This window comes from Culex pipiens, chromosome 1 (genome assembly GCF_016801865.2).
Source record: "Culex pipiens pallens isolate TS chromosome 1, TS_CPP_V2, whole genome shotgun sequence".
In the NCBI taxonomy this organism is placed as follows: domain Eukaryota; kingdom Metazoa; phylum Arthropoda; class Insecta; order Diptera; family Culicidae; genus Culex; species Culex pipiens.
The window spans coordinates 4,195,030-4,222,158 of NC_068937.1; the positions used below are offsets into that span (position 1 = coordinate 4,195,030).

The 27,129-nt window shown below is 39.2% G+C and overlaps 1 protein-coding gene across 2 annotated transcripts in view; it reads left to right on the top strand.

Annotated features, from left to right (window-relative positions):
• Positions 1-16,913: 16,913 nt before the first annotated feature.
• The window catches only part of LOC120432244 (paired box protein Pax-1), a 43,863-nt gene continuing 33,647 nt past the window's right edge, over positions 16,914-27,129 (top strand). Inside the window, exon 1 of one of the 2 annotated variants that reach the window (XM_039597417.2) lies at positions 16,914-17,813. In XM_039597417.2, coding sequence (XP_039453351.1) covers positions 17,804-17,813 — 10 coding nt within the window. In that variant the 5' untranslated portion in view covers positions 16,914-17,803. The remainder of the gene's footprint in view (positions 17,814-27,129) is intronic. The other variant, XM_039597418.2, reaches the window with a different exon arrangement.

Genomic DNA, 27,129 nt, shown 5'->3' on the forward strand with positions numbered 1-27,129 from the left:
AATGCCGCCTGAAATGGGTCCAAGTAGAATCGCGGCCCAGATGACGTATGAGCGACGAGATGACGTATGATGTGGGAGTGAGGAGGATCCTATTTCCATGTTCCGTACGGTCTATGCTTGGCCCTTTTTCTTCCACGTGCTAGCTCTCAGTAGGCTAGCTAGTTTGTTGTGGTGAGAAGTTATCAGAGTAGGCTTTGCGTGCTGTCAAAAAGGACGCATGTGATAATCCGGCAGCTTCTTGAAGAATCGTCGTAATTTTGCGTACTATTTGCACTCGATTTTCACAGATTTCAAAACACCGAATATAAAAAAAACCCATAAAGTTTCAGTGCAGAGTGTCACTTTTGACAGCAGTCGATTGTTTCAACTCGTGAATTCGAATGCAGTACTATTCGGGTTAGCGAATTTGCTCTGTAATTTCGTGAAACATGATTTTAGCTCAAAATAAAGCTCACATCACGGACGAACGGACATGACACCAGGAACAAATTTTCTTCAAATTTCTGAAGCAAACTATCACTTGCGCCATCTACATTCAAGTTGTCGAAGTAGCATCGCGCGATTACGCATGATTTCTCAAAATGTCTTATGCAATAATTAATTATAGCATTTAGCATTGGTATTGTGCTAGTAATAGTTATTTTTACTTTAAGTTTGTCTTTATGATTCTGGGTAATTTATCATGGATACTAAAATTGCCGAAAAATTGATAGAAATTGTATTTTTAATATAAATTCATACGACCATTTCAAAAAGTGCCCATGAATTTGCATCATCAGCTGGCTTTGTTTACGTTTTAAACAACGTGGCGCGAAGATTTTGACATAAGCGATCTCGCTTGCGCAGGTTTTCGCCAAGAAGAGGTAAAAGAAAACTTGCTTCACTTTTTGAAGACCCGTGTCATGTCCGTTCGTCCGTGCTCACATTAAAAAGCTATTATTTCAATTAGGCTCTAACAAATGAAAACTGATTGAAAATATAGTTTTTTTTTCCATTCACATTAATTATTAAAATTTTGTATCAATTGGGTCCTAATATGAAGCTTAAATTTTCGATATTATTATTCACAACGATAGAGCTTATTTTTCTGAGTACTTTGACACTTTGTACGACCTCAAAGGATCAAAAATGGATTTTTAAATCAATTTTTAAAAATTAACTTCGCGGCCCTTCTTGACAGAAAAGGTTCTACTTGACAGCTCGTTCCAAGGGGACCATAGTTGATCCATCGAAAAAATGTTGTCTTGTAAATTTATTTTTTTGCATTAAAATGAAAAAAAGTGATTAGAAATGGTTTTTAATCGTATTTTTTACCGTTGTACATAAAAATTTCCATAGGGCTTTACTGCCCATGTTCGCATTAATGTCCCATATGCAAAAACAGCAATCTGAGAAAAACGCATTTGAAGTTTGTCCCGTACATAAGGCTACGTGTTAAGTTTTCACGAAAAACTGGATTTCCTTCTGATTTCTAGAACAAAGTACTGGATGTTATAGGCTCTTTTGAAAGAGCACACAATTTTGAACCAAACTGCATCAATAACTCAAAATCGATGAAAACGCATAATGGACATTTATGCGATCAGGGGCAGTTTAGGACCCAAATAGCAGGATCATTCAAATATGTGCTAACAAATCAAGGTGTCAGATTTGCGGGTAGATTTTTAAACTTTAAGCTCCAAAGTAACTCTCCAATAGGGTTTAAAAATGAATAAAAAAAAACAGTTCATCCCGCTCACCTTAGCGAATGTTCACATTGAGTGAGTGCGAGATAAATAATTAATTATTGCGAATAAAAATAGCTTGTTTACATACAAGGTTACGTCTTATTAAAAATTGACACTCTGAAGCAAATGATTCCAAATACATCTACATTTTTTCTCGATTTCGAAACTAATGTTTCGATATGAACATAACCGCACTCAGTTTCCGTCAAAACCAACCTTTTCAGAAATCCGGGGGGATGACAACCCTTTTTCGACCACAGCAAACTGACAACAGTCGACATTAGCACGGTTGTCAAATGAGAGCTCACAACAAAAGCACTAGCTGTCAAATGTTAGCAAATCAATGTTTGGGTTTTTGATTTTAAAATTTTTCGCAGTTTAAACGATTAATTTCTGAAAAAACACGTCAATTGTGTTGCTGATAGCAAATTTCATCATATTCTTGATCATATTAATGGGGATTCCATCCCAATATTGGCAGAAAATTCATATCGAAAAAAGTGATTTTTCTGTTTACTTTTTTTTTGCTTTTTTCTTTTGGGCGATCAAACAGTGCTTCCGTACACTGAGAATCGGCATTACACATTTTTCAGTTTGCTTTTACACATTTGCATGGGACTTTTGAGTTCAACCAGGATAACACACTTCGTGTTACCATAGTAATATGTATAATACTGATTCTCAGTGTTTGTTTTTTGAACTTCCAAGATGGCGACTTCTTCGCTACCCCCTGCAGAAATCAGTCACATTTGGAAGAACTTCACTTAGTTTACACGCACGTTCAAAATCCCTCTGTTTCACCAACACCGAACCTACTCAGAAATGAGTAAAGGGAGCATCTGTCAGATTCGAGGGGATTTCACTCAGATCTGGGTTTTTGTTGAAACCTAATTCACATTCACTAAAATCTGACAGATGCCTATTTACTAATTTCTGTGTGGGTTCGGTTTTGACGAAAACTGATTGATTTTGAAGTGCGTGTACGTTGAATTTAGGGTAAAATTCACTCATTTTCTGACGTTTGACCTCAAAACTCATTCCTGAGTGAATTAATTTTTGACGAAATTACGTGATTTTGAACTTGCTTGTAAGATTTAGGAAACTTCACCACAATAAATCCAAACTTTACAAGCAAGGCCTACTACTACACTCAATTACAATCAATCCCTAATAATGTCACAGTCCCTAACCCATTCGCCACAAGTGCCTCTTTACAATTAACCACTCGTCGTCGTCGTATTCTCCTCGGTGAGTTTTATTGATGGAAGACGACTTCCGAAAATCTGCCCTCTCCTGGGTGGCATCCCGCGTCACTTATGACTTTAGGGCCCATAAAGAGCACTAAAACCATATTTTCCAGGGTCCATAAAAGGGCAACGCAAGGCGCAGTACTAATAATGATTTATAAACTCGTAAAATCGGTCCGCCGGCTGCCTTCCTTGCCCGGGGACAACATGTGTGTTCCGTGGCGTTTGGTCTAGTTTTTTTTTTGTTGTTGCCACGCTCGTCAACGACTTTTCCCGGTCGGCAGGGTTTCCTTTGAAGCCGCGGAGTTCCGCAGACCACTGCGGATCCTAGGCCAGGCCACATGTGTTCGGTTCGCAAATCGGGTGGGATTGTCCGTAACGAGCATTAGATGAGATTTTGTGTGAAACTTTGCGCGATTGATAAATTGATCCGTTTTTTTGACAGCTGAGATAACGCAGGTAACGCGACCGAAGCAGGCTCTGCCCGTGGACCTTAATCGTGTTTGAACAGTGCTTTCCTGGAACATGAGCGCGGTCACCTTAACAACAGCAAACAATGCACTTTGGATGGGCCCCACTTCTAGTTGGCCAAGGGAGGGGAAGATTACCAAGCCATCAGCGCAGTTCTTGTTTACTGTCACGTACCAAGTTTGAGCTTGAGGATCGCAATCAGTTTAGGGTAGGTTGGGGTTTATTTGTTCCGAGTTCTTTTCACTCAAAATTGGCATGTTTTTGCTTGAAAAAAAAAGTGACAGCTCTTTGTTTATCTTTGGCTAGAGAAATCCTTGTTTCCTACGCTGAGCTTAGAAGACCCCAACCTACTTGGATCGGGTGCTCCACGACACGACCAGGTCACGGATGGCCGCCCCTTCGAGAGTCACAATAGTAGGCTAAGGCGTGCTCGATGACTGGGCAAACACTTGGCCGGGGCCTGCTGCGATCGGTATATATTGTCATGTGCCATTTTTGTGGCCACGCCGACGACGACGGCGATCTCAAGTAAACATTTTTGGGGTCTCCTTCTCGAGCTAGGAGCCGACGCCGCCGAGTGCAATGTTTGTGTCCACACACTTGAGGGAGACGTTTGACGACGGCGCCCATAATGACCGAGATTGGACCGACTGAAGGTGGACACTGTCTGGACAGAGGACACGCCTGTTCGGTGATGTTGTGTGTCGTGGGGGCTAAATTTCCAAATCCAATAAAATATTTAAAAATATTTTCAGAAATGTTTAAATTTCAAACTAAGCCAATTCAAATTAGCGTGCATCTGCAACTGTCAACTTTCCATTGCCCTACATCGAGCTACTTTTTGTTAATGTCCAACTTACAAACAAATTGCATGAAATTTTTGACCGGGTGCATTCGAGTTTCGAAACCTTTTCGAGTAAAATGGAATTTACCACCCTATTCATTGCGCAACTTTAATCCAGCAAACAAAACATGCCGAAAATAAGGACTTTGCGACATTAGTTGCGGTGTCACTTGCACCACCACCCGGTTTAAGTCCAACTGTTGAGCTGTTTGTTGATCCTGATGGTTGCGTCGGGCCGCGCAGGATTAGCTTACAAACGAACTTGCCGAAAAAGTGGCTATTATTTCGAAGGAAAAAGCAAACTTTTTACAAAACCATTTGCCGACAAAATGTGGACGCGAAATGATTGAAGATTATTTGTATGTGGTAATGAGAGAGAGGCGAGGGAGAAACGGAACTTTTTTGTTATGTTCTCGGCGGGTACTAAACCGAAAGACATATGTGGGAAACTGAGTTTTGTGACATTTTTCTCGGGCCCGGAATTCCCTCGGCGGGGTTTATTTATTGCGGTGGACGGTAAATCTGTTTGAAGATGTTCGGAGGGAGATTGAGAATTAAATCAGAGTTAGTTTATGAATTTTCTCTCAAATTGGAAAATAAAAACATTTGTTTAGGTTATGTTTTGCAAATTATTAATTGTCTAGAAATTTGTATAAAAAACATCTGGACTAATATTCATTTAGTAAGATACCGGTAAGATTAAGTATTCGAGTTTGAATAATTTTGTGACGTAATAATTTAAATTGATTTCTTTTTTTTTTGTTTATTGTTAAGTATTTCTATTGATTTTTAATTATTTTTAATTTTTCAATGTTTTTTAGATATTTTAATTTTTCAATTTTTTAAAATTAAAAAAAATGATATTTAAATTTTATTTTTTTTAAATGTTTAAAGTTATAATTTTTATCGATTTTTCCGTGCATAATTTCCATTTGATGCAAGTCAGTGAAATCCCGAAGAACTAAGAGCAAATTTGCTACTGCGACAGGTACCGCGGTTGACGTCGGGTGCAAATTTGATTTGCTTCGATGTTTGCCACCAGCGCTGGAGATGCACTTATCCAACGAGGTTTACCGCAAAAATTTGCATTGTTACATATCGATTATCCGAAGGCCTTGGCAAAATTTCACTACGGATAATTGAATTATAAACATTTTTTTCCTTGTCTTATTTTTGATTGTCGAGCATATGTATGACCCCTACACTACCCTATACACTTTTTTTCAATTTGATTGGCAACAACTCGAATTTGACTAAATTGGGGTGCAATACTCGAATTTCATGTTAAAAACAAAAAAGTAAAAAAAAATACGAAAAGATTTTTTTTTGTTCATGATTCGATTATCCCACACAACCCTTTGGATAACCTAACTTCGGATAATCGAAACTTCAGATAATCGAGTCTGGACTGTATTACTTATTTTTCAGAGCTCAATGAAATGAATTAAAGCAAATATTTGTATGAAAATTTAATTTGAATTCAATTCAATTCATGAAGTCACAAAATTGTTTATTTTGTGAACAGTTTTCTAGACAGTTTTTATTGTTTCAAACAAACAAAACATAGAAAATATTTTTTTCTCAAAATAATGATAAAATCGCTCAAATAAGCCCTAAACTCAAGTTTAAATAGCTGAATCCAAAAATTATTTTATTCAATATTTAAGTTTTCCGAAAACTGAAAATCAAGCTTTATCTATAAAAGGTAATTTACCGATACTCACAAAAAAAGTTCAAGGGCCATATTTGGGAAAACAAACTAATATTTGAAATAACTTAAGTTAAACAATTAAAACTATTTACAAAAAAAAAAAAAAAAAAAACAACGTTTCTTAATCATCCACCATTAGGTGGTTGGTGCCTTCCTCATATTTACAAAGTAATAATGAAAATAAGTTAATGAAAAAATATATACCTGATACAGACTTTTCCAGAAAACATGCAGACTCTCATTTGAAGCAATGTGGCAACCGGGCGTTTCGCATCTGGCGCTACTCTCGCACGTAAACAAAAAGACCCGGCCTTTTGAGGTTAGGCAAAAAATCACCCTTTTTTGTAGATACAAATATCTTTTTCTTAGCATAACTTTTTAAATACTTTACTAAACAGAATAAATTTAAATATGGTCTTATGGGACCCCAAAACGAATCGAATGAGGCTGACCCGGCCAAAATCGGTTCAACCAGTTCTGAGAAAATCGTGTGGAAAAAAATCATGTCTACACACATCCCCACAGACATTTGTTCAGAATTTGATTCTGAGTCGATATGTATACGTGAAGGTATATCTAGAAGGTATATTTAAAAAGTTAAATTTTCGAGTGATTTTATAGCCTTGCCTCAGTGAGGTGAGGAAGGCAAAAACCATTGCCAATCTCAAGTTGGAATCTGTTTTCAAATATTTAATCTATGTGACAAAATGAAATAGAAACATCACTCTTAGCTGGACATTAGGCTCTATTTTAATTTTAGTTTTCATAACTTTACCTTTTGTTGATAAACAAAAATTAATAGAGATCATTTGATTCATACAAAAAAATTATGAAAATCGGTGTGAACTGCATCCAATATTTGTTAAGATTTAGAATGTCTTAAACAGCTTTTCCACACTCAAATATATTGAAATATTGAAAAGAACCGTCAGAGGGGGTGACATTGGGTCTGGGGGTGAGATTGGGTAAAAGTATTTTTTTACGGATTTTACCATTTCTCAAGTACTTCTCAATGAAACTAAATTCTGTTAAAAGGGTTGTGCAAGGGACATCTTAAGATGACTTTCCTGAAAAAATCTCGTTCCTAGAACAAATCCTGTAATTTTAGCAGCTGTCTACGTAAGAAATTACGAGAGGTGTATCCCCAAGTAACCACAAGCACTAAATTGAAGTATTAATTCACTACTAAATCAGCACTGGAATGTTTTGAAGTAGTAAATAAGCTTTGCGAATGCTTTAAAGTACCAAAACTTTGCAGCATTACAACTGGCATTAAATCACCATTTACGACCATGAAAATGTGCTTCAAAGCATTTGATGTTTATCAACAAAGTAACCCATCGATATGGGAAACATTTCAATCAGGCACGCTCTTATTGACTTTAATCCTTCTCCCGTCATACCGTTCTAGTAAGCGTGCAGGCTAAGGCGCAGTTCCCCCAGTGTGCATCAGTTTCATTTTTGCGTGAACTGGGTTCAATTCCCGCTGATTGAAGTGTTTTTTTTTGTACAAAACCGCAGCCTGTAATTAAGTCAAATTTTTCAAAACATATTCCCATAGCACAAAGGACATTATCAAAAGTTCTCTGGTAAATTGAAAGACTTTTCTCACAAGCAAAAAGCTGCTTTCCGTTCTGGAAGTCTGATACACTTTGTGAAATTTTGCCAACCGTGGACCAAGCACTCCTCGGAAAAGCAGTTCCCGTAAGCCGTTAGCCAGTGCTTGTCCCTTTTAAACCGTAATTAATTGTACTGCACTTGCCTGGCTGGCCGCAATTTGCTGAGTAATAATCGATAATTTCCGTCCAACGAAATCACAACGGAAACTCAAAACAGCAGAAATAAAGTCTTAATTAATGTTCGATGCATCAACCACATCGAATAAAACTTTCAAAACAAACACTCAATTCCGAATACATCAGTTGGCTGGCGCGCATCCTGGAGATCGACGAGAAAAATGTAAGAATAACATCAAAGTGTCACACTCACACATGAAACGCAACAGGAGAAAAAAAAACAAAGGAGGCCCACCACCAAGTGTGTGTGAGTGGAGCAGCTGTTCTTTTTTTCCCCCAGCCTTGACGTCGATAAAGCAGTTTGTTTTTGTTCGAGCTTTCGGCGAAGCATTAAATCGGCATCACTGTGCGCCACTTGAAATATTTCTCAAGGGAAAAGTGCTGATTAAATGTTTTGAAGCATTATTTGCTGGTATTAAATGCCAATATTGCTGATTTAAAGCTGCTATTTAGTGCTTCGCGGTTACTTGGGTCGTTTTTTGACCCATAGTCACCCCCACTGAAATTTAATTTAATTTAATTTGAAAATTGTACAAAATATTACAAAATTATTCAAGAGTTAAAATTAATTTTCAAACAAGTATGCTTAGAATTCCCGACTTTTCCCGACTTTTTTGACAAAAAGTCATAAATTCCCGACTTTTCCGGTTTCACGATTTTGTGGCTGACTTTATGGTAAACATCGAGCAAAGACGCTCTTTCTTGACTGGATTTTCTTATTCAGAAATTGCTTCAAAAATAAATTAGAATAATTTCAAGCATAAATTCATAAATATTTGTGACAATTGCAAAGTAATCACGCTCATAAATCGTTTCCACAAATTGCTGCCATAAATCACCTTTCATCTGCGCGATGATTTACATCTTTTCACAAGACTTTATGCTCAGGACTTTCTTTTTTTCAAAATTGAGAAGCAAACACAGCTGTTCAACCAAGAATGTTAATAGAATTGAAACTCTTGACGCATCATTTGCCACGCCGTTGGGTGCATCGACCGAAATTTGTCACTTGTTTCGAGAGCTAAAGTCATTCGAGCAAAAATGTTAATTATTTTCTTGTGACAAAAAAAAAAGAAGCAAAATCTGATTGCTTGAAACCCGGTTTGCAAGATTGATTCCATCGGAAATATGAGTATGAAAATGGCATAAATCTAATTTCCACCGGCAGCCGTCCAACCGGGTTTAATACTTTCTAAAACATCCGGAACACACACGCGTGTTCGCACCGGAAGTATTGCCAAGCAGACGACCCGGGAACGGTTCCCGATATTGGCAAATGCAAAAGGGTTTTTTTGTTGTTTTGCTGCTTCTTCACACCCTTTTTTCCCTTCGATCCAAGCAGGCGAGCAATAAAAAGCGAATTATAAAAGTTGTCACTTTTTCCGCGAGGTCGCACCCACACACACACATCTTCCATCAAAGGAAGCACACGCAGATTCAAACCATCAGTCGTTTATTTCCGGTTGACGGATGCGAAATAATACGAAAGATGTTTCATAAAGCATCACACTCTGCACCAGGAACCGGGAGGAACCTCGGCTGCTGGAACGGAAGTAGCAGGCCGTGCCACGGCAGCCGTCGCCGACTGTGACCGGCGTTGGGATTATCATCAGCATCAGAGCAGGCGGAGGAGGAGGACACATCTTTTAACTCTTTTTATTTTATTTTCCTGAACTTCAAGGGTTAACGCAGAAGGGGTTGGTGCGGTGGACAGAAGGGGAAAAAGGGAATATTTTTCACTTCAGCGGAAAGGATAAAAGGAGCTGGGTTTTCCGGGAAAATGTGAGCGTGCGTCGGTTTTTATTTTCATTCGTTTGAGAGCGAGAGAGAGATGATGGAAAATTTAGGGTTGTAGGATGTAGAAACATTGAAATAATTTTTAAGGATTTAAGTTTAGCCATTTAGGGGAACAGCATCTAATTCCAGCGTGCCTCTAATGTTGGCAGGTCAGAACTTTGACATTCAATTAAAGCTAATTAAAAGCGTTTTCAACTGAAATCGAGTGATAAATAGCTCAATGAGAAGTGAGCAAGCAAGTTTCTATCAAAAGTATTGCAAAATTAGTTGTTTAAATAGTGAAAATCAGCAAATTGGATGGAGTTAGGAGCGAGTGCTTGACCTGCCAAACATACGAGAATTTCCCCTACATTTACATCGAAGATTCACTAAAATTGAAAAGATTTTTGATTTTACCCAAACATGCTTAAAAATTTCCATAGAAAATCTGAACTATTTTGAAAAAAAAAAAAAAACATTCTTCCTGATTTGTCAGACCGACTTTGAGGGAAAACTTTCAATAACATTTGTACCAGCCTTAGTGACATTAGCATGGAAAAACCCTTTGCTTATTTTTTAAAATTAGGCTTGAAATTCGATTTTTTTGTTCAGCAGGTAGTTTTGAAAATTCTCAAAATATTCACAAAATCATTTTTTTTTTGAAAAACTTAAAATTAAAAAATGTGGATAGAAAATAATGTCAATTTTCTCATTTATATAAGTATTTTTTTTATAACAATACTGAAATTTTCACAATAAGAAAACACAAAAACATGTTTTAAATAACTCAAACAAAACCCTCAACAACCCAATAAAAAAATTACCAAAAACATTTTTTTAACCATTTAGAATAATTGAAAAACATAAAAAAGAAGAAACCTTGATGTTTTGATAAAATATTTTCTTGGCTTAATCTTGGCCATAATTTTAACTAATTTTACCTTTTTTTTATGCCAGGGAAGTATGCAGTATGTTTGTTTTTTTCCCAGATTATGCTTTGACACACTTTATTGCGTCTTATAAGCAAAAAATGTGATAAGAAAAAATAGAAAATTGAAGAAATTTAAACAAGATAAATGAATATTAAAATAATTAATAATGAATGAAGATGGACATACAACATGAGGTGTTAAGTTTTTCGTAGAAAAATAGAGGCTCAAAATGACAAGGAAAAATTAAAAATGCAAAAAAACAATATTTGGGAAGTACAGACTCGATTATCCATAAGCCTCGGAAAAAATTCACTTCAGATAACCGAATCCCGAAAAAAACTGTTTTCTGTTGTCTTATTTTTGATTGTCGAGCTTAACCCTCTAATGCTCAATTTTTTCGAAATTTTTTCCCGTGTTCGGAGGTCATTTTGAGCAACTCTTGTTATACGAAAAACTTCACTTCTCTTGTTTTAGGGTTTTCTTGTTTTTTTTTTTTAGTATTTTAATTTGCATTTATTTTGTTTAGTTTATGTTTGTTTTTGGTAATATTTGGCCTATTCTCATTACATTTGTTCTATCTAATTTTTTCATGTTTCACAGTCTTTATTTTTTTACTTGTGTTTCACGTTATGTACTATAGAATGGCATCATTATCATTTAAATTGTAAAAAAATGCGTAGAGGCATAGTCTAGAGTGGGACACTACAAAAATAAGTGCATACTTATTTTTACTTAAAATATAGGAAATGTTAGCAAAAAACACAGCCAAAGTGACCCCTTAAAAATTACATTTTTAAAAAACATTGGCAAAGTCACATAAAACAAGTCAAACTCCAACTTTAAATTTTCTAAAATTTTAAGAGTTCTTCTTTTCAATATATTTTAAAGATCAAAAATTGGTTGAAAAACGGATTTTTGGCCCTAAACTACTGTCAACACGGACGAACGGACATGACACCAAGAACAAATTTCTGAACCAAACTATCACTTGCGCCATCTACATTCAAGTTGTCGAAGTAGCACCGTGCGATTAAGCATGATTTCTCAAAATGTCTTATGCAATAATTAATTGAAACATTTAGCATTAGTATGGTGCTAGAAACAGTTTTTTGGCATTAAAATTGTCTTTATGATTCTATGTAATTTATCATGGACCCTAAAATTGCCGAAAAATTTATAGAAATGGTATTTTGAATATACATTCATACGACCATTTAAAAAATGCCCGTGAGTTTGCATCATCAGCTGGCTTTGTTTACGTTTTAAACCACGTGGCGCGGAGATTTTGACATAAGTGATCTCGCTTGCGCAGGTTTTCGTCAAAAAGAAGTAAAAGAAAACCTGCTTCACTTTTTAAAACCCCGTGTCATGTCCGTTCGTCGGTTACGAAATATTGAAAAAAAAAAATGCATTTTATTATTCAATAGTCAATCAACTCTTCAAATTTGTTTAAAATGGGGTCACAGGAGGGCTTCGTGGCGCGGTAGTTAGCGGCTTCGGCTGCCGATCCCTAAGTTGCTATGGGATGCGGGTTCGATTCCCGCCTTATCCTCCTGGCCTTCTATTGGATGGGGAAGTACAACGTCGGTCCATTTGCGTAAAAGAGGTTTTGGGTGACTCACCACACATAACCTTCGGACGCCTAGAAATGAGCAGAAACTTGCAACAGAGCCCACAAAAGACCTGGGGTCGTGGGGTGGATTGCTTTGCTTTTTTGGGGTCGCAGAACTCGAACTTGATGTTAAAAACAAGAAAATGAAAATAAAAACGTTTTTTTTTGTTTGTGATTCGATTATCCGGAGTCCCATACAAACCTTCGGATAATCGAACTTCGGATAAATGAAACTTCGAATAATCGAGGCTTCCGATAATCGAGTCTGGACTGTATAACTTTTTTTAAAGAATTCACCAAAAAATCGGAAACAATAGTTTTTTTTTGAGACCAATAAAACATTTTCACAACACCCTATATATTTTCAAAAAATTAGAGAGCAAAAAAAAAAACAAAAAAAAAATCCAGAATTTAATATTTTTATGCAAATTTCCCCATTTTGGAAGTTTCTGCTCATGTTCGCATAAATGTCCCATAAGCAAAAACAGCAGGCTGCGAAAAAGGCATTTGAAGTTTGTCCCATACGTGTTAAATTTTCGCGAAAAAACTGGATTTCCTCCTGATTCCTGGAACAAAGTACTGGATGTTATAGGCTCTTTTGAAAGAGCACACAATTTTGAACCAAACTGCATCAATCAAGGCATCAATAACTCAAAATCGATGAAAATGCATATGGGTCATTTATGCGATCAGGGGCAGTTTAGGTGTTAATAAAACATTGTAAATATGAATTCACATGGAATAACATCTTGATTTTTTTAAAGTATTGCAGCTTAAGATTTCATCATGATCAATAAATATAAAATAAAACAATTTAGCTTAACATACCCAGATGGCAACCCTATTTATCAAATTTAACCAAACGTCCCATCATTTTCCACCATTCAAATAATTGCAAAACGTTGTCTGTGTGTGTTCTGCAAAGCGAGAAAAGCAGAATTTAATCTCCTTCGTCCTGCTTCTTTCGTCTTCATCTCTCTCTTTTCAGGACAACCACCAAACGTATCCTTCTAAATTCGTCCTGCAAAAGTGTTGCGTGTGTACGTGTGCATAGCTGTATGTGCGCAACAACGTTTTAAAAAAATCGCTTTTCCCTCTCACTTCGTGCGTACATTTCGTTTGACATTGACACGTGTTTGCCGGCCTGCTGCTGCGACCGACAACGGCTCTACGACGATGACAGCCAACCAGCCTACTATACATTGGTAGTAAGATAGGATCCTTTCTGTCACCAGGCTAGGGCCAGGCCAAAAAGGATAAAAGGCGGCACTTTTATGCTAAATTATGTAAGGAAGCGTGAAATTTTGCTTTCTTCGCAGCGAGAGCGAAAAAAAAGGATCATTAATTGTGAACGGCCGCTGGGTCCGAATCTAGATGATTTGGCTAACATAATGACATCGTTTATTTCGGATTGGTCAAACTGTCAACGGGGTTGTGACTAGGGACCTACATAGGGAAATGAAATGTTCTGGGAGAAATTTCAAACACTCAAAGTCATTCAAATTTAAGGTTGAAAAACTTGTAGTTTTTCTTTGGTGCTGGCACTTTTCTTGTACCGAACAAGCACAAACATAACAAAAACTATCAGATTATTATCAACAACAGTTTTACAATACTTTTTAATGTTATAAGTCTCGTTTTTTTGCCAAAATGATTTTAAATTTATTCCGACCTTGTTCTCACATGACCTTGTTGCTCGATTGGAACCCCGATTTGACAGTTCGATTGGAACCCTGAGAGTGACATTTCGCCTCTCCATATAGGCTCTCTAGTTGTGACGGCCGTTGAGGCGACGTCAGGTGGACGAGAGTCGGGCGCGGAAAATTGCCTGCACGTTTGCTAGCATTATCATGCACCGTGATGCACTTAAATTAATTATTCAGCTCAATCTAGCAGCAGAAATCTCAATTATTAGTGCTACCAGTAGTTAATTTTTGCTTCGCAGCAGCCCCAATTCTGGGTTAGGGACGTGAACCGTCAATTTTTGATGAAAAGATTCAATGAACTTTATAGACCCATGCAGCAAAAGTTGTTTGAACACAAATTAAGTCACGTTTCCTTAAACGTGTTTTTGACACTTCATTTTTGTCGAAAAACTCAAAATCGACTCAACTTTTTGGCGTGTAATGTTGACAGTTCCAAAAGTCAAAAGGCATTTTGGAGATCGGCTCCAGCCTCAAACGTCAACAAGCCGCGTTCACTCGCCGGAGGAGGCGGTTGCAGTTGCCTCCATTACGCCATTTTTCGCATGGCCGCTCAAGTGTGGTGGACCCACCGGCAAGAGACAGAGAAAAAAAAGAAGAAGCAAAATCGGTGGGCCCTCCTCTGCGTCTACAAACGCGCAGCCACACAAACTCTCTAATCAAAGAGGCGGTCGAAGTGCGCTCCTAATGGGCCAAATTATATTTATCTTTTGCAACAAGTTGACAGACCCGCGGTCGTCAACTGTCATCACGTTCGTGATGTGTGGTGGCGGTGGCCCTCTAGCCATGGCCTACTCTGGCGTACCCCAAGTCCTAGGCGAGCGAAACGTTCGCTGACGACGATTTGCGGATGAGCGGAACGCAACGTAGAAAAAAAAAACGCAAACAAAAACGCAAACTCTGTGCGTTTTGGCGAACGCAACGCGTTGTGAGGTTATGTGCACCGCGGGTAACGAACCAAACCGCGCACGGTAACGCTTCAGCTAGCGGCTAGACCGCCGTCGTTGGCAGTTCCCTCGGAGGGCAGACGACGGACGGCTACGGAATGCCAAATTTCCTGGAAGACAATTTAATTTTACATCTGACAAAAAGTGCAAATGATGATAGTTCCCGCTAAGCGTTTCGGCAGCGCAGCAACCGTCGGAACTGTGTTGGCTGGAAGTGTGAAATTGCATTCCGGTCGGAGCAATTAGCACCGTTTCCGGTTTGGGCTATTTTGCGAGCCAGTGAAAATCAAATCCCAATGTGACAACTGCAAATGTGACATTTTTTCACCTATTATACCACTAACTGGTATAACTTAATTTGATGATTTCTATAGACTATATTCCTAATGTAAATTATTTGTATACTTTTTGGGATGGGGTCTCAGGAAAAGCTTTTATTTCCAAATTTCAATACATTTAGTTTTGAATGCCATTTTAGCTTTAGTTAAACTTATTTTAACTGATTGATAATATTATTCTTTTTATTTGAATATTTATTTAAATTTGGGATAAAATCGTTTAATAATCTGATATAATTTGCCTGAAAATGACATAATTATTTCATTCATTCGAAGTATTTGTTAGAAACTGATTGGTTTCCAGTTTCTAATCAATGATAGAGTAAATATAGACTTGTTTAATGAAGTCAGGACTATACAGTCGTTGATATCGGCTTATTCAGAGGCATCGAAGTCGGCTGCCAATCGTTTGGTCCAGAACAAAATCCAGTATAAACCTGTCAGATCATTATGGCCACTAAGATAAACAAACCCAAGTTGCTGATATTTGTGAAAAGAATTTAGAGAAAGACAATTTTTCATCAACCATATTTTTTCAATTCTAATGCTTTTTTGGAGCAAAAAATATCGCTCAATAAAACGGTTTAATTTTTTGACTTCTTGTAGAAAATTAGAAAATTTATAGATTTATAGTTTTTTTTGTTTACTTCAAATTTGATCCGAATTTTCGGTGCTCACCCTTGGAATATTGACATTAAATATACAGAAATGATATTTTTCTTCTAACATCATTCCCTTGCTGATACGGTATGTCCATGCATCCTTTCTCGTTTGCAGATTATGTGTTCCGTTCATAGAATCATATCTGGAGTAGCTTAAATTTTCAAAAGCTGGAGTCGCATAAAAAGCTACCTGACCCTGATTGCATAAAGTTGATGACAGTTTCCATCAGCGACATTGCCACGAGAATTTTTAAACAGACCTGTCAATAAAATCGATACCTCATTCTTCCAGGACCCCGCCCCGACCACCGTAGCATGCCGTGACAAACATTCTTCTGGTTTGTCGCCATCGCCCGGTTCCCGTCCCTTCGAAACCCACCCGAGCCTGCTGCGATCAATTTGAAAATTGAGTGTCAAATTTATTTCCGCTGACCCATTGCCGAAAAATTAAAACGCTTCGTTAGCCACTAACCAGGGCCTACTCATCCTTGGCAGCCAGCCTTGGAACCGAAAATCCGGTTGTTTGTCCTTCTTCCTCCGACCCCGGATCGATTGCTTGCTCCTCTCGCCAAAAACCCCCGGCACAGTTCATTCACGTAATTTTCCGTTTTACGCGCGCCTGGCATCCTTGGATCCTTGCGGCATCTGTCACGACGACGGCCACGTCGTCACCGTTGTTGTTCCTCGAATCTGCTATCTCGTTCCCGCAAAAGAAGGACACACACAGATAGCTGTAACCAGAAACCCAGGAACCGAGAGGAATTGTCAATAAAATGGATTTTGATTATGAAATTGTGTGTGAAAACAGCCAGCGTGTACGCGGTGACAGCTAAAGACACGCTCACACACAGCAGGCCATTTTCGACGGAAAACTCCTCCCCATTAGCTATGCCCGCTGGCAGCAGATTGGCCGTTCAGCTGTGACGGCGAGCCGAACTGTCAGTCGGCGAGTGCGGCAGTGTGAGTGTAGTAACGCCCCTTTTCACGCTCAAACAAAGCCGCAGCCGCGGCTCACACCAATACCACCGTTGTAGCGCTTGACTGTGTGCGTGCGTGCGGTGTTTTTGAGCAACTTTGAACGCTGAAGAACGGCGTTTCGTTGGTTGGCTACAGATGATCGCCGCAGTGTGCCATGAACGGAGGAATAGGCCAAACGCGAAAAGTGAATCGCAGCAATCGTCGTCGTCGTCGGAATTCGTCTGTTCGGTTAAGGAAAGTTCGCGCCGCGCTTGCTGCGACTCGTTTGTTTTGACGTTTCGAACGGTGAATGTTTTGAAAATTGTGGTGCGATTTGTACCAGTGTGTTCTGTCACCGATAACGGTTCGTTAAGCTGACCGCTCGCGGGTCCGGAGCGTTGGACAGTTGTGCAAGTGTTGGTGGTTCACAATCCTTTTTTTTCGACGGCCCGGCCAACGGATTCGATCCGGTTCGTGGTTCAGTGATTAAGCGGGCATGAAAGTGTTCACTGATGTGTTACGCCGGGCACAAACACAATCACATCCGTAACGACAACAACAATAAACACTCGATTGTTTGGAATTAACGCCAGAGATAGCAGTGAAAGTGAATTGGTGGGTGCCATTGTTCCGTTGGAGCAGGAACGTCAACCAATGCAGAAGAAGGCGATCAAAGCAAGCGAAATACCTCAAAGAAGTTCTGTGTAGCACAGCAGTAATCGTAGAATGCTGTGGAATATTACAACTATTACGTAGAACAAGTAACCGCAAACCTAGGAAAAGTGCCTTACAGGACCCCAAAGCAGGAATTACAGATATTCAAACATCAACACAACCGAAAGTACAAAACTATATCGAAAGCAAAGTAGAGGAAAACAAAACTAATCACAATCAACAAAGAAACCAAGTCGTGTAACAAGTAGAGACGTATTTTTCCTAGTGGATAACCGTATCAAACAACAGTCAAAGTTGGAGTTGAAAACAAAGTTTGTTGAGCAAGCCGGAGCCGAAGACCGGCGGTGCTAAATCTCGGCAGTTTATAATACGGAACTGGAGGATAAAAGTCCGGCACTAGTCAACATGGAACCAGGTGAGTGAATTTGATGAATCTGATTTGAGAAGTCCGTAATAGTAGAGATCTTAGGGATTAAATCGTTCAATAAATGTTTCAACCAATTTTCGTCATCAAGTTTCAAACAATTTTGAAACCCTCGCCCACTTAAGAGCCAGCTACCTGACTTTGCCCCCACAAAACTTGATCCCGCGCCGCAAAACGTTCAACCTAAACTCCGGTAGCACCGGCCGCCGTCATAACCGATTGATGGCAATCGCTGAACCGAAACCCCGTAGTAGGCAAACATCGGAGAATCTAGCAAGATCAACAGAGAGATCACTCAATCCCAGCAACCTGGATCAAGACAAGACGTATGGGAGAGACCAACAAGACAGACAAGACAGGAATGTTGTCTGACACCCGAGAAAACGAGATCGAACCAAAAGCTAAAACTCTTGAAATCAAGATGACCGAGGTAGGGCAAGCAAAAAAAAAAACCCGAATGTCAAAAGTTAGAGCCGAGACTTTTATCCGGGGTCCCTTCTGGCTGACGTGACGTGGTCGGTGAGAAATTGGTTCTGACGGCGCACGGGTCGGGTCCAGCGCAGAACTGTTCGTTCAGCATCCGATGTCAGGCTAATCCATCTTGCTCAGCGCAGCTCATCACCCACGATGATCAGCCGAACTGATCGATAGACGGGATTTTTTGGTTTTGCTTTTTTTTGAGTGATTATTTAATTTGTTGAATTTTATTCAATCGTCTAACTTTGTGATTCCTTTCGTCAACAAAAAATTTATTTATTATTAGCGATTATTATTATTATTAGCGTAAACTGCTGCAAAATCGTTCATGATTCTAGATCGGCGATTCTGAAATCAAAATACTGTTTTTTTGCTATGCTTGGGGTGATTTTAGCGGATTGCAGATTGGATTTCGCCATATCGAGGTTTTTAAGCGAAGATGGCGTTCGAATGGTGAACGCCCGAAATGTCAAAATCACGCAGTGGTACCAACATTACGGAACAAGTGTGCCATGGCATGACAGCCACATTTTTTTTTCTAATGTTGGTGCTACTGCGCGATTTTGACATTTCGGGCGTTCACCATTCGAACGCCATCTTCGCTTAAAAACCTGGATACATGAGGTGATTTTCCAAAACTGGTTACTAGGATGTAACAAAAATTACTTTTTGGCGGGCATTCAAGAGTTTGTTCCGATGGGCATACTAAGCCCAAATCCAAAATATGAGCTTGATTGGACGTTTTGATGGGGCCGATTTTTAGAAAAAAAAAATGCCAAACTTGGAAGGTCTGTACCGAGGGTACTCCAGGGTGCTCCAAATTTCAATGTTATATATACCAAAAGATACGCAAGGATCTGGCCTACACGCCAATGATGTTGAAAATAATCGCTTCAGTGGCCAAAATGCCTCAAAAAGTGTAATTTTTGAAAAAAATCTCCTTTTTACGGGTTAAATCCCATTTAAAATTGAAGGGCGGAGCGCCAGCTCCTGTTACGCCCAATCAAGCTCATATTTTGGATTTGGGCTCAGTATGCCCACCGAAACAAACCCTTGAATGCCCACCAAAAAGTCATTTTTGTTACACTCTACTGGTTACCCAGGAATTTAAAATTGGCAATGAAATCAAAAAACCGTTTTTTAAGACGAAATAACGTGAACATCTTTTAAATACATACCTACAAAAAAGAAGCGAACCCTTATACAAAAAAAAGCTACGGGTTTGGAGGATGAAATGCTAAAACCGTGTATTTTCCTTTTTTCTTCGCCTTGAACGCACTCTGTAACAAATTTAGGAAATTATAAAAAATTTCGCTTAAAACAGAGTTTGGAATATTCAACATGTTTTTATGATTTATAAATAAATAAAATAGAAAACTTTGAAGCATTAAGTTGAAAATTGCATTTTCAAATGAATTCTGTCGTTAACTTCTTTACAAAATTGACTCTAAATAACATTTTCAAAAAAGCGTTTTGATTTGAAATCTAGTAATACATGGCTTAAGGGAAAGCGAGCATGCAATGTTTTGCTCAAAAGTTTCCACAAATATGGTAATTAATTGAATTCTGCTAATTGGATTTAATTAGGATCGAATTACCTGCCAAACATATGAGAACTTCTCATTGTTTTTGCATTTTAAAACATAGAAATATACTTTAAACATTGGACATCCTTTACATTTTCACAAATCTATTTCAATAATACACTGTCGGTCTATTCCAAAAGTCCACAGAAGTCTCAATAAAAATTTGCTTGAAATTTGCAAAAACTGCGAAAATTGCCACAAATGGTCCTAACTAAGACCTATGTAATTTTTTACATTATAAGAAAAAAGGCATGCCAGTTAACCATTTCTGATACCTTTTTTTGTTAATTTCTATTTTTAATTTTTTTTTTCAACTATTCATGGTCCTCTTGGAATGAGCTGTCAAGAAATATACTTTCTGTCAGAAATGCGATCCATACTTGTCAAAACTAATCATCAATTACAATTTTTGTTTACACGCAGAAAAATGTTTTGTAGAATCAGCCTGTACGAGGTTTGAATCAACAATTTTTTTGTTGAATATAATCAACAACAAAATTGCGTCGAAACAAACCTTGAATTTCTCAATTCTACAAAAGTATTTTGTTGTTTTTAAAAAGCTGCTTTGAAGTTTAGCGTTGTTTCAACAAAAATCTTGATTTTCAAATCAACAAAACGTTTTGTTGATTCAAATATGCTTTATTTTTCTGCGTGTATGTACAAAGTGTCATTTGCTCAAAAAATGCGGTTAATCGTTGTGTGTAATTAAATAAGCAAATTTAACTCAATTTCATGACCAAATTTTTAGATTCAATTCAAAAGTAATGTCATGCACTGCAGGTCCAAAGTAAGCAGTTTGGAACTACTAAAACATAGCGAAAAAATTAAATATAAAACCATGAAAGTCAAATTTTTTCAAAATCAAAATGTCAAAAAGTGAAATATTTTAAAAACCAAGGGTCATTTGCCTTTAGGCATGCAAAAAGCTTACTTAAAACCATAAGCTCTTAAAAATGTTTTTAACGCGGCCAAATAGCAATGCATAAATATGGCGATAAACGTGTGGTTTGATTGATTGTGATTGACCGCCATCTTGGTAGAAAAAGTTGAAAAAGCAATAAATTTGATTAGCATTTGATGAAAACACACATTTATGATGAATTTCTGACATAACTAGTATAACCATCGACGTTCAAAAATGTGTTGAACATTTTTTCAAAAAACTGCAAAAAAATATTTTTTTCATTCCCACATTTATCGATAAAATTTTAACCGCAGCTGAAATTAAGTCAGCAACTGCGAGAAATAATCTTTCAAATTATTATAATTACCTCCAATATATATTATTTCATCATCGCCATTTTCGCAAACCATCTCCATTATATCATTTGGCAAGACAAAGACTATTTTTTCCAGAATAAAATCTGTCTGGCATAAGACGTTTGAAGACGTATGAAATGTCATTTTCCATAACTCCTAACTGGGTTTTAACAAAGGTTTTATTAAGGCTTTAAGGAGGTTGTTAGGATTCAATGTTAAAGCCTTGAACTCCTACACAGAAAAAAATAATGTAAATTTGGAAGCTGTAATTTTGGAAGGTTGAATATTACCTCTTTTATGATGTCATTTTACCTCAATTTAGACTGAAAAAGTGACATTACATCAGAAAAGTGGTAAAATTACACATTTCCAGAGGTAAAATTACACCTTTTTTCTGACATAAAAGATGTACCCCTTCCCAGATGTAACATTACCATGATTTTTTTTCTGTGTATGTAGGTTTTATAAATAGGCCGTGACAACCTTTTGCGGAGGTCCTTTCAGGTGTTAACAGAGTGGTTTTAATGTTGGTTTTGGCTGGTAGGTTTTATAGCGGTTGTGACAGCCTTGATAAAGCCTAAAATGTTACTTGGGTAGACTAATTGTAGTTTCGATTTTCTTCGACTTCGGGTAACCGAATCAAGAATCAAATAAAATATTTTTAATTTTGATCCAAATCAAAAATAAAACAGTGAAAAAAATGTGATCCGGCTATCCCACGATTCGGTTCTCCGAAAGTGGAGTTTTCCAAAACCTTCGGATAATCTAGACTGGACTGTATTTCTTGTGTCTGGGTCTAAAATATTTAAATAATTTAAAAAAAAAAACAGTTTTTCGTCACCTGATTTGATTATGCCTTTTATCTGGATTATTCAGGAACGTCAGTTCAGTAAATAAAAATATAGATTTAAATAAAAAAGCTATTCAAAATTGGTTTTTCCAATTTACTCATTTGATAAATTTTATTTAATAAAGTTAATGCTATCCAGGTTTTTAAGCGAAGATGGCGTTCGAATGGTGAACGCCCGAAATGTCAAAATCACGCAGTGGTACCAACATTGCGAAAAAAGTGTGCCATGGCATGACCGCCACATTTTTTTTTCTAATGTTGGTGCTACTGCGCGATTTGACATTTCGGACGTTCACCATTCGAACGCCATCTTCGTTTAAAAACCTGGATAATAATGTAACTTTCGTTCTATGTATTAGTAGCAGAAACAGATTTTGATAAATTTAAAATATAGAACCATTCACCACACTTCAAAGCTCAAACACAAACCATCCCTATTCATCCCTAGTGATCCAGCATCATTCTATTTAAATCCCCCGTCCTCTCGCCCTAATGCTCCCTCCCCAGATCCTTGGCTCTGTGTCTCTGTAGTGTTTCAAGTTTGTAATCTAAAAAGGATACAAATTATTCCATTCATGCTGCCCTGTTTTTCGAGCGGGGCCCTATCGCAGGCTTTCAATCTCTCTCACTCACTTGGCCCTGTGCACATTCACAGCTGGGTTTGTTGGATGGATGGATTTCAGCCAAAATAAAAGAGCCGAGGCCAGATATTGTGTAAAAACAAGCCCGCTGGAGAAGAGGGCGCAAATTTGTATCCTTCTTTCAGCGCCCTTGTTTGGGTTTTATTTTTTTCTGCTGCTGAATAATGGAAGAAGAAGAGCGATCTCAGCGAATGTGAGGCGAAAGAGAAAATGAATTAAATTTCAATTTTCAAACCGCAAATTTTTAATCCGATTTTACGCCGGCTTGGACCCGTGGAATGAACCGAGAACATTTCGCTCTTAGGCCCTTTGCGAAAGATGCTCGGCCGATGGCGTGAATGCATTGAACTGAAACTGAAAGATTTGTCTTCAAAGCAGGCCGTGGTTTTGCTGCAAGAACAAGAAGGCCAAACTATAGACTGATGAATTGTAGCATAAGCTTCCTTCGATTGATGTGCGTCCCTCTTTACGAAAATGAGCCCTTTTCATTTTGACGCATCGTCCCAAAGGGCCCAAACGAAAGGATTCGCCCGTTTTTCCTCAAAGGTGAAACTCGATCCGACACACAAAACCGCGCGATGCAACCTTCGTGAAACAGAGTTGCAAACTGCCAGAGAGCTGCGGTTTTGTTGTGTCAAGCTCTCGATCGATCGCGAAACCGCAAATAAAACAAAAAAAGTCAACGCGGCTTAGCGCCGGCAGTCGCGAACATATCGCGGCGCCGAAAGCGGTCTGAAATCAGGCGAGTAATTTGCCAGCACGCAGCCAACTGTCAAACTGACGGTTACGTTTTTTTTCTCGGCGCGAGGGGTAGGACACTTGCCGGGAAACTGGATCCAACCGAACGCCGGTAGCTAATCAACTCTTCAAAATCAATCAGCTCCCGAAAAAGGGTTTGTCCGCTCGTGACAGGTCCATGGGGCGCAGCGCCCCCCTGAAACCTGATAGCTCGGTGTTGGTCAAGCCAAGAGGAAAGCGAGGGACATGGCGGACGCAGAATGATTGAACGGATCAAGTGAGGAACGGGGTCCCAGCTTCTGTGCGGATTATCGTCGGAGGAATTTTTCGGCGAATCATCAACCTGTTGTTGTTGGCCAAGCAGGCGATGAGGTTTGCTGGTCGCCAGGAATGCCGCAGCCCATGCAGCAAAAGGGCATTAAACCTACTGGTTTGACTAGTTTGGTTGAGCGTGTACCGAAAAATTGGAATCAGCTGAAAACACAATCCCCCCAAGTTGAAAAAACGTCTAAACCCGTAAAATGTGTAAAATAGGTTAGCGAGAACGATCCAGGCACCCGAACGAACGGCTTTCCGGTCCATAAACAACGCGTCCACGAGGGCTTTCGGAAGAATAAAATCGATAAAAGCCATTCCAGAGCGAATAATTTATTTGCTCCGCTTCCTCCCCCCTCCTCCATAACCTCACTTTTTTAGGTCGAAAATTTTCACGAATTTTCATTCAACTCCAAAGTCATGGCACGCTACGCAGCTTCCGGGAGCAAGTTGTTGAACCTTGGGCGTTCGCTTGTGTTGGTGTAAACTTCCAATTGGTATTGGTGCGGTTGTCGGAGTTGATGCGCATGAACGGAACGACGCCAAAGGACCCCGCCGCCCCGGTCATCCAGCAGAGGAGACGCGGTGCGGGTCGTTTGTAAACAAAGCCAGCCTCGTAGGAGGCTGTGACGACGGCGGCGACTTTACAGTAGGCTTCGGTCAAGTGCCGTGGAATACTTGGATGGCTTTGTGTTTGTTTAGGACCCGTGTTTGGCAGGAGGAAGAATTTGTTAATTGGGACCGCTACCGTTTGGGCTACTTTAAAGCCACATTCTTGTCCTCCGTCTGTCATTACCCATATCTGTAATCCCTTGAACGTCGACGTGAATGAAAAGCAAATTGATTTGTTTTCTCCACTCGAAGCAAAAATCCGTATCGAATTATCGCTCAAGAGAGAGCACTTTTCCAGCAATCCAATTCCCATTTGGCTACTGTTTCGGCCGCGATAAGCGCAAGGGGGAAACCACTTGTCAGAAAGAGTCTCTCTAATCCGTCTGAAAGCGATCATTTCCGATGATGGCTGATAACAGCGGCGTAGGGGGAGATCCCGGCCAGGAGATAACCTTATAAGACGCTCACTTCCTGCAGAAAAAAGTGGTCCTTTTGGCTGGTAAGTAAATTGGATTGCTGCCTTTGTCCGCGGAAGAACCCCGCACCAAATTGAATTCGATTGCAGTTGTGGCGAGCCATCTGTCAAACCCATGCAGCAAAAGTCGCACAAAAAACCCACTTTCCATCGAAACCATTTGAGCGTGTAACAACGTGTCAGAAAGTAAACAACTTTGACAGCGTCACACTTCTGGGAAGCCACAAACAATGGCGAAAGCCCTCTCGAGAGATCTTCCTTTCGGGGGTCTAGAAAAAAAACCTAATCAAATCTTTAACCCGATCAGCTTCGGCATTCGCTCTTCACATTTTGAGGTTATGGCACACAATCCCGAGTCTTGAAGAGGTGGCATCTGCCTCCGGGTGTCTCAAGCTGGACACAATGGCACAAGCAATTTCTTGGGCCCAAAGCCTACTGTACTGGGGCCGGTCTTGTGGTCTGTGAAGGTCTCGGAAAGGATCGGTTTCTAATCTGACACAGAGCCATCGAAGTAGGCTCGGGGGTTTTTCGTTTTGTTATCTGCTAATAACTCTTCAGAGTAGAAAAGGGATAAATTTGTTCGGAGGTTTTTTTTTTGTTGTTGGCTGAAGGACGAGAGGAAAAATATGAAATCAGTTATAAGCTCCTAGTTTTTTGTTATCCTCCGGGGTTTGTCTACCGGTTTTTTGAAGAGGACGAAGCTGGGAGAAGGATTAGGGCCCGAAAGAACATTTGCCCAAATCGGATCGGTAAATACTTGTGCAGATTTGCCACTTGAGGTTGAAGAATGCCGGGACAGGAGATGGAAATTAAAGTAATAAAAAATAATTATCGATAATCGATAATTATGATATTACTTTCCCTCAGAGGATTCGCCGCCGGGTGCGCTTAAGCTGATCGGTTACTTTTTTCGGGGGATTTTTTTTTAAAGAAGGGATCACTATCGTTTGAGTAGGCCATGACAATCCGTAGGCACTTGTACGCACTTTGAGGAAGGTCGCAAAATGATGGCATTAGCATAAGCTCATTTCGCCGTGTAAGTAATCTGCACTTGAGCTCTTTTTGTGGATTTTACTGAGCACTTGAGCCGCTTTAGATGATGCGCCGACCACGTGGCAGAACTCTGGACCAAAACTAGCTTGAACTCAAAAAATTTCCTTTATCGATTAGCGTGTAGCTGTCAAACCTATTCTTCCGCAAAAAACAGGTTTCTTGCCCATAATTCTGGGATATTTACACCCTCCATTAGCTGTCACAATTAATCAACAAATTTACAAGAATGCGCTCGCAAACAAATCGACCAAATGTTGTCATTTCGTGCAGCCTAATGTTGTCGTCAAAAGTACACACTAATTACAGATCATTCAATTGACTCGCCCGAAGTGGGCTGGGGTGCATCCTCGCAAATCGTGTCCCGAGCAGTAAAAAAAAACATTGAAGTAAAATCACAGTAAACATATGTTTTCCCGGTGGGACATCGCGCGCTGCAAGGCTACTGCGATGAAACTAGGGTAAAAAGGAGTGAGTCACTGAGCGCCCGTGGAAAACCCGGCATCATAAATTATTCCCGGCAGAAGTGGACGGAAGTTCCCTCTTGCACTAGAATGAAGGGAGATGACAACTTGTTTTTCCATCCAGCGCGAACCCATTATTCATCATCGTCAGGCCGTAATCATGATTCGGAAAAGTGGCATCGAACGCAACTCCACGTTGCTTTTCGGTCGACGCAATTCATTATCTAAATGTCACCCAAATATAAATAATCGCATATCATTTTCACGAACCGAGCCCAGTGACAGACTGGAGTGTGTTTGCAAAACGGCCGACCCCGGCAGCAAGTTATGCTTCCGTTGGCAACAGAGTAGGCTCCCGAGAAAGGTCCCGAGAAGTAGGCTGTGACGAGGCGATGGTATCGCGTCAACTTGATCGATATCTGACAGTCGCCGAGCTGATTCAAATTCATCGTGAACAGGGGAAGTTCACGACGAAAAATTTATCATGAACGCCAGTTTCTGAATATTGTTTTGATCCAACTGTCAAAGTTAGCGTATTCATCACGAATTGTAGTGTAAGTCAAATTCTACCCACTTTTCGATGTTTACACCACTCGGGACCTCATTTTGGCGCAACAAAAACCAATTTAAACAAACATGTAAAGTTATTATAAATTCCCTCCCTTTCCCGACGCGTCCAGACCGAGGGTGACAACCCCTCGACCTTTTTCCAAAAATAGAAAATATACTGTCACAATTTCCCCACTCTCGATACATTATATCCCAAGCAATTCATCTTTCCCGTTAACAGAGCGCGTCCTTCGACTCGAAAATATAAATAATTAAAACGCATGTTTCCC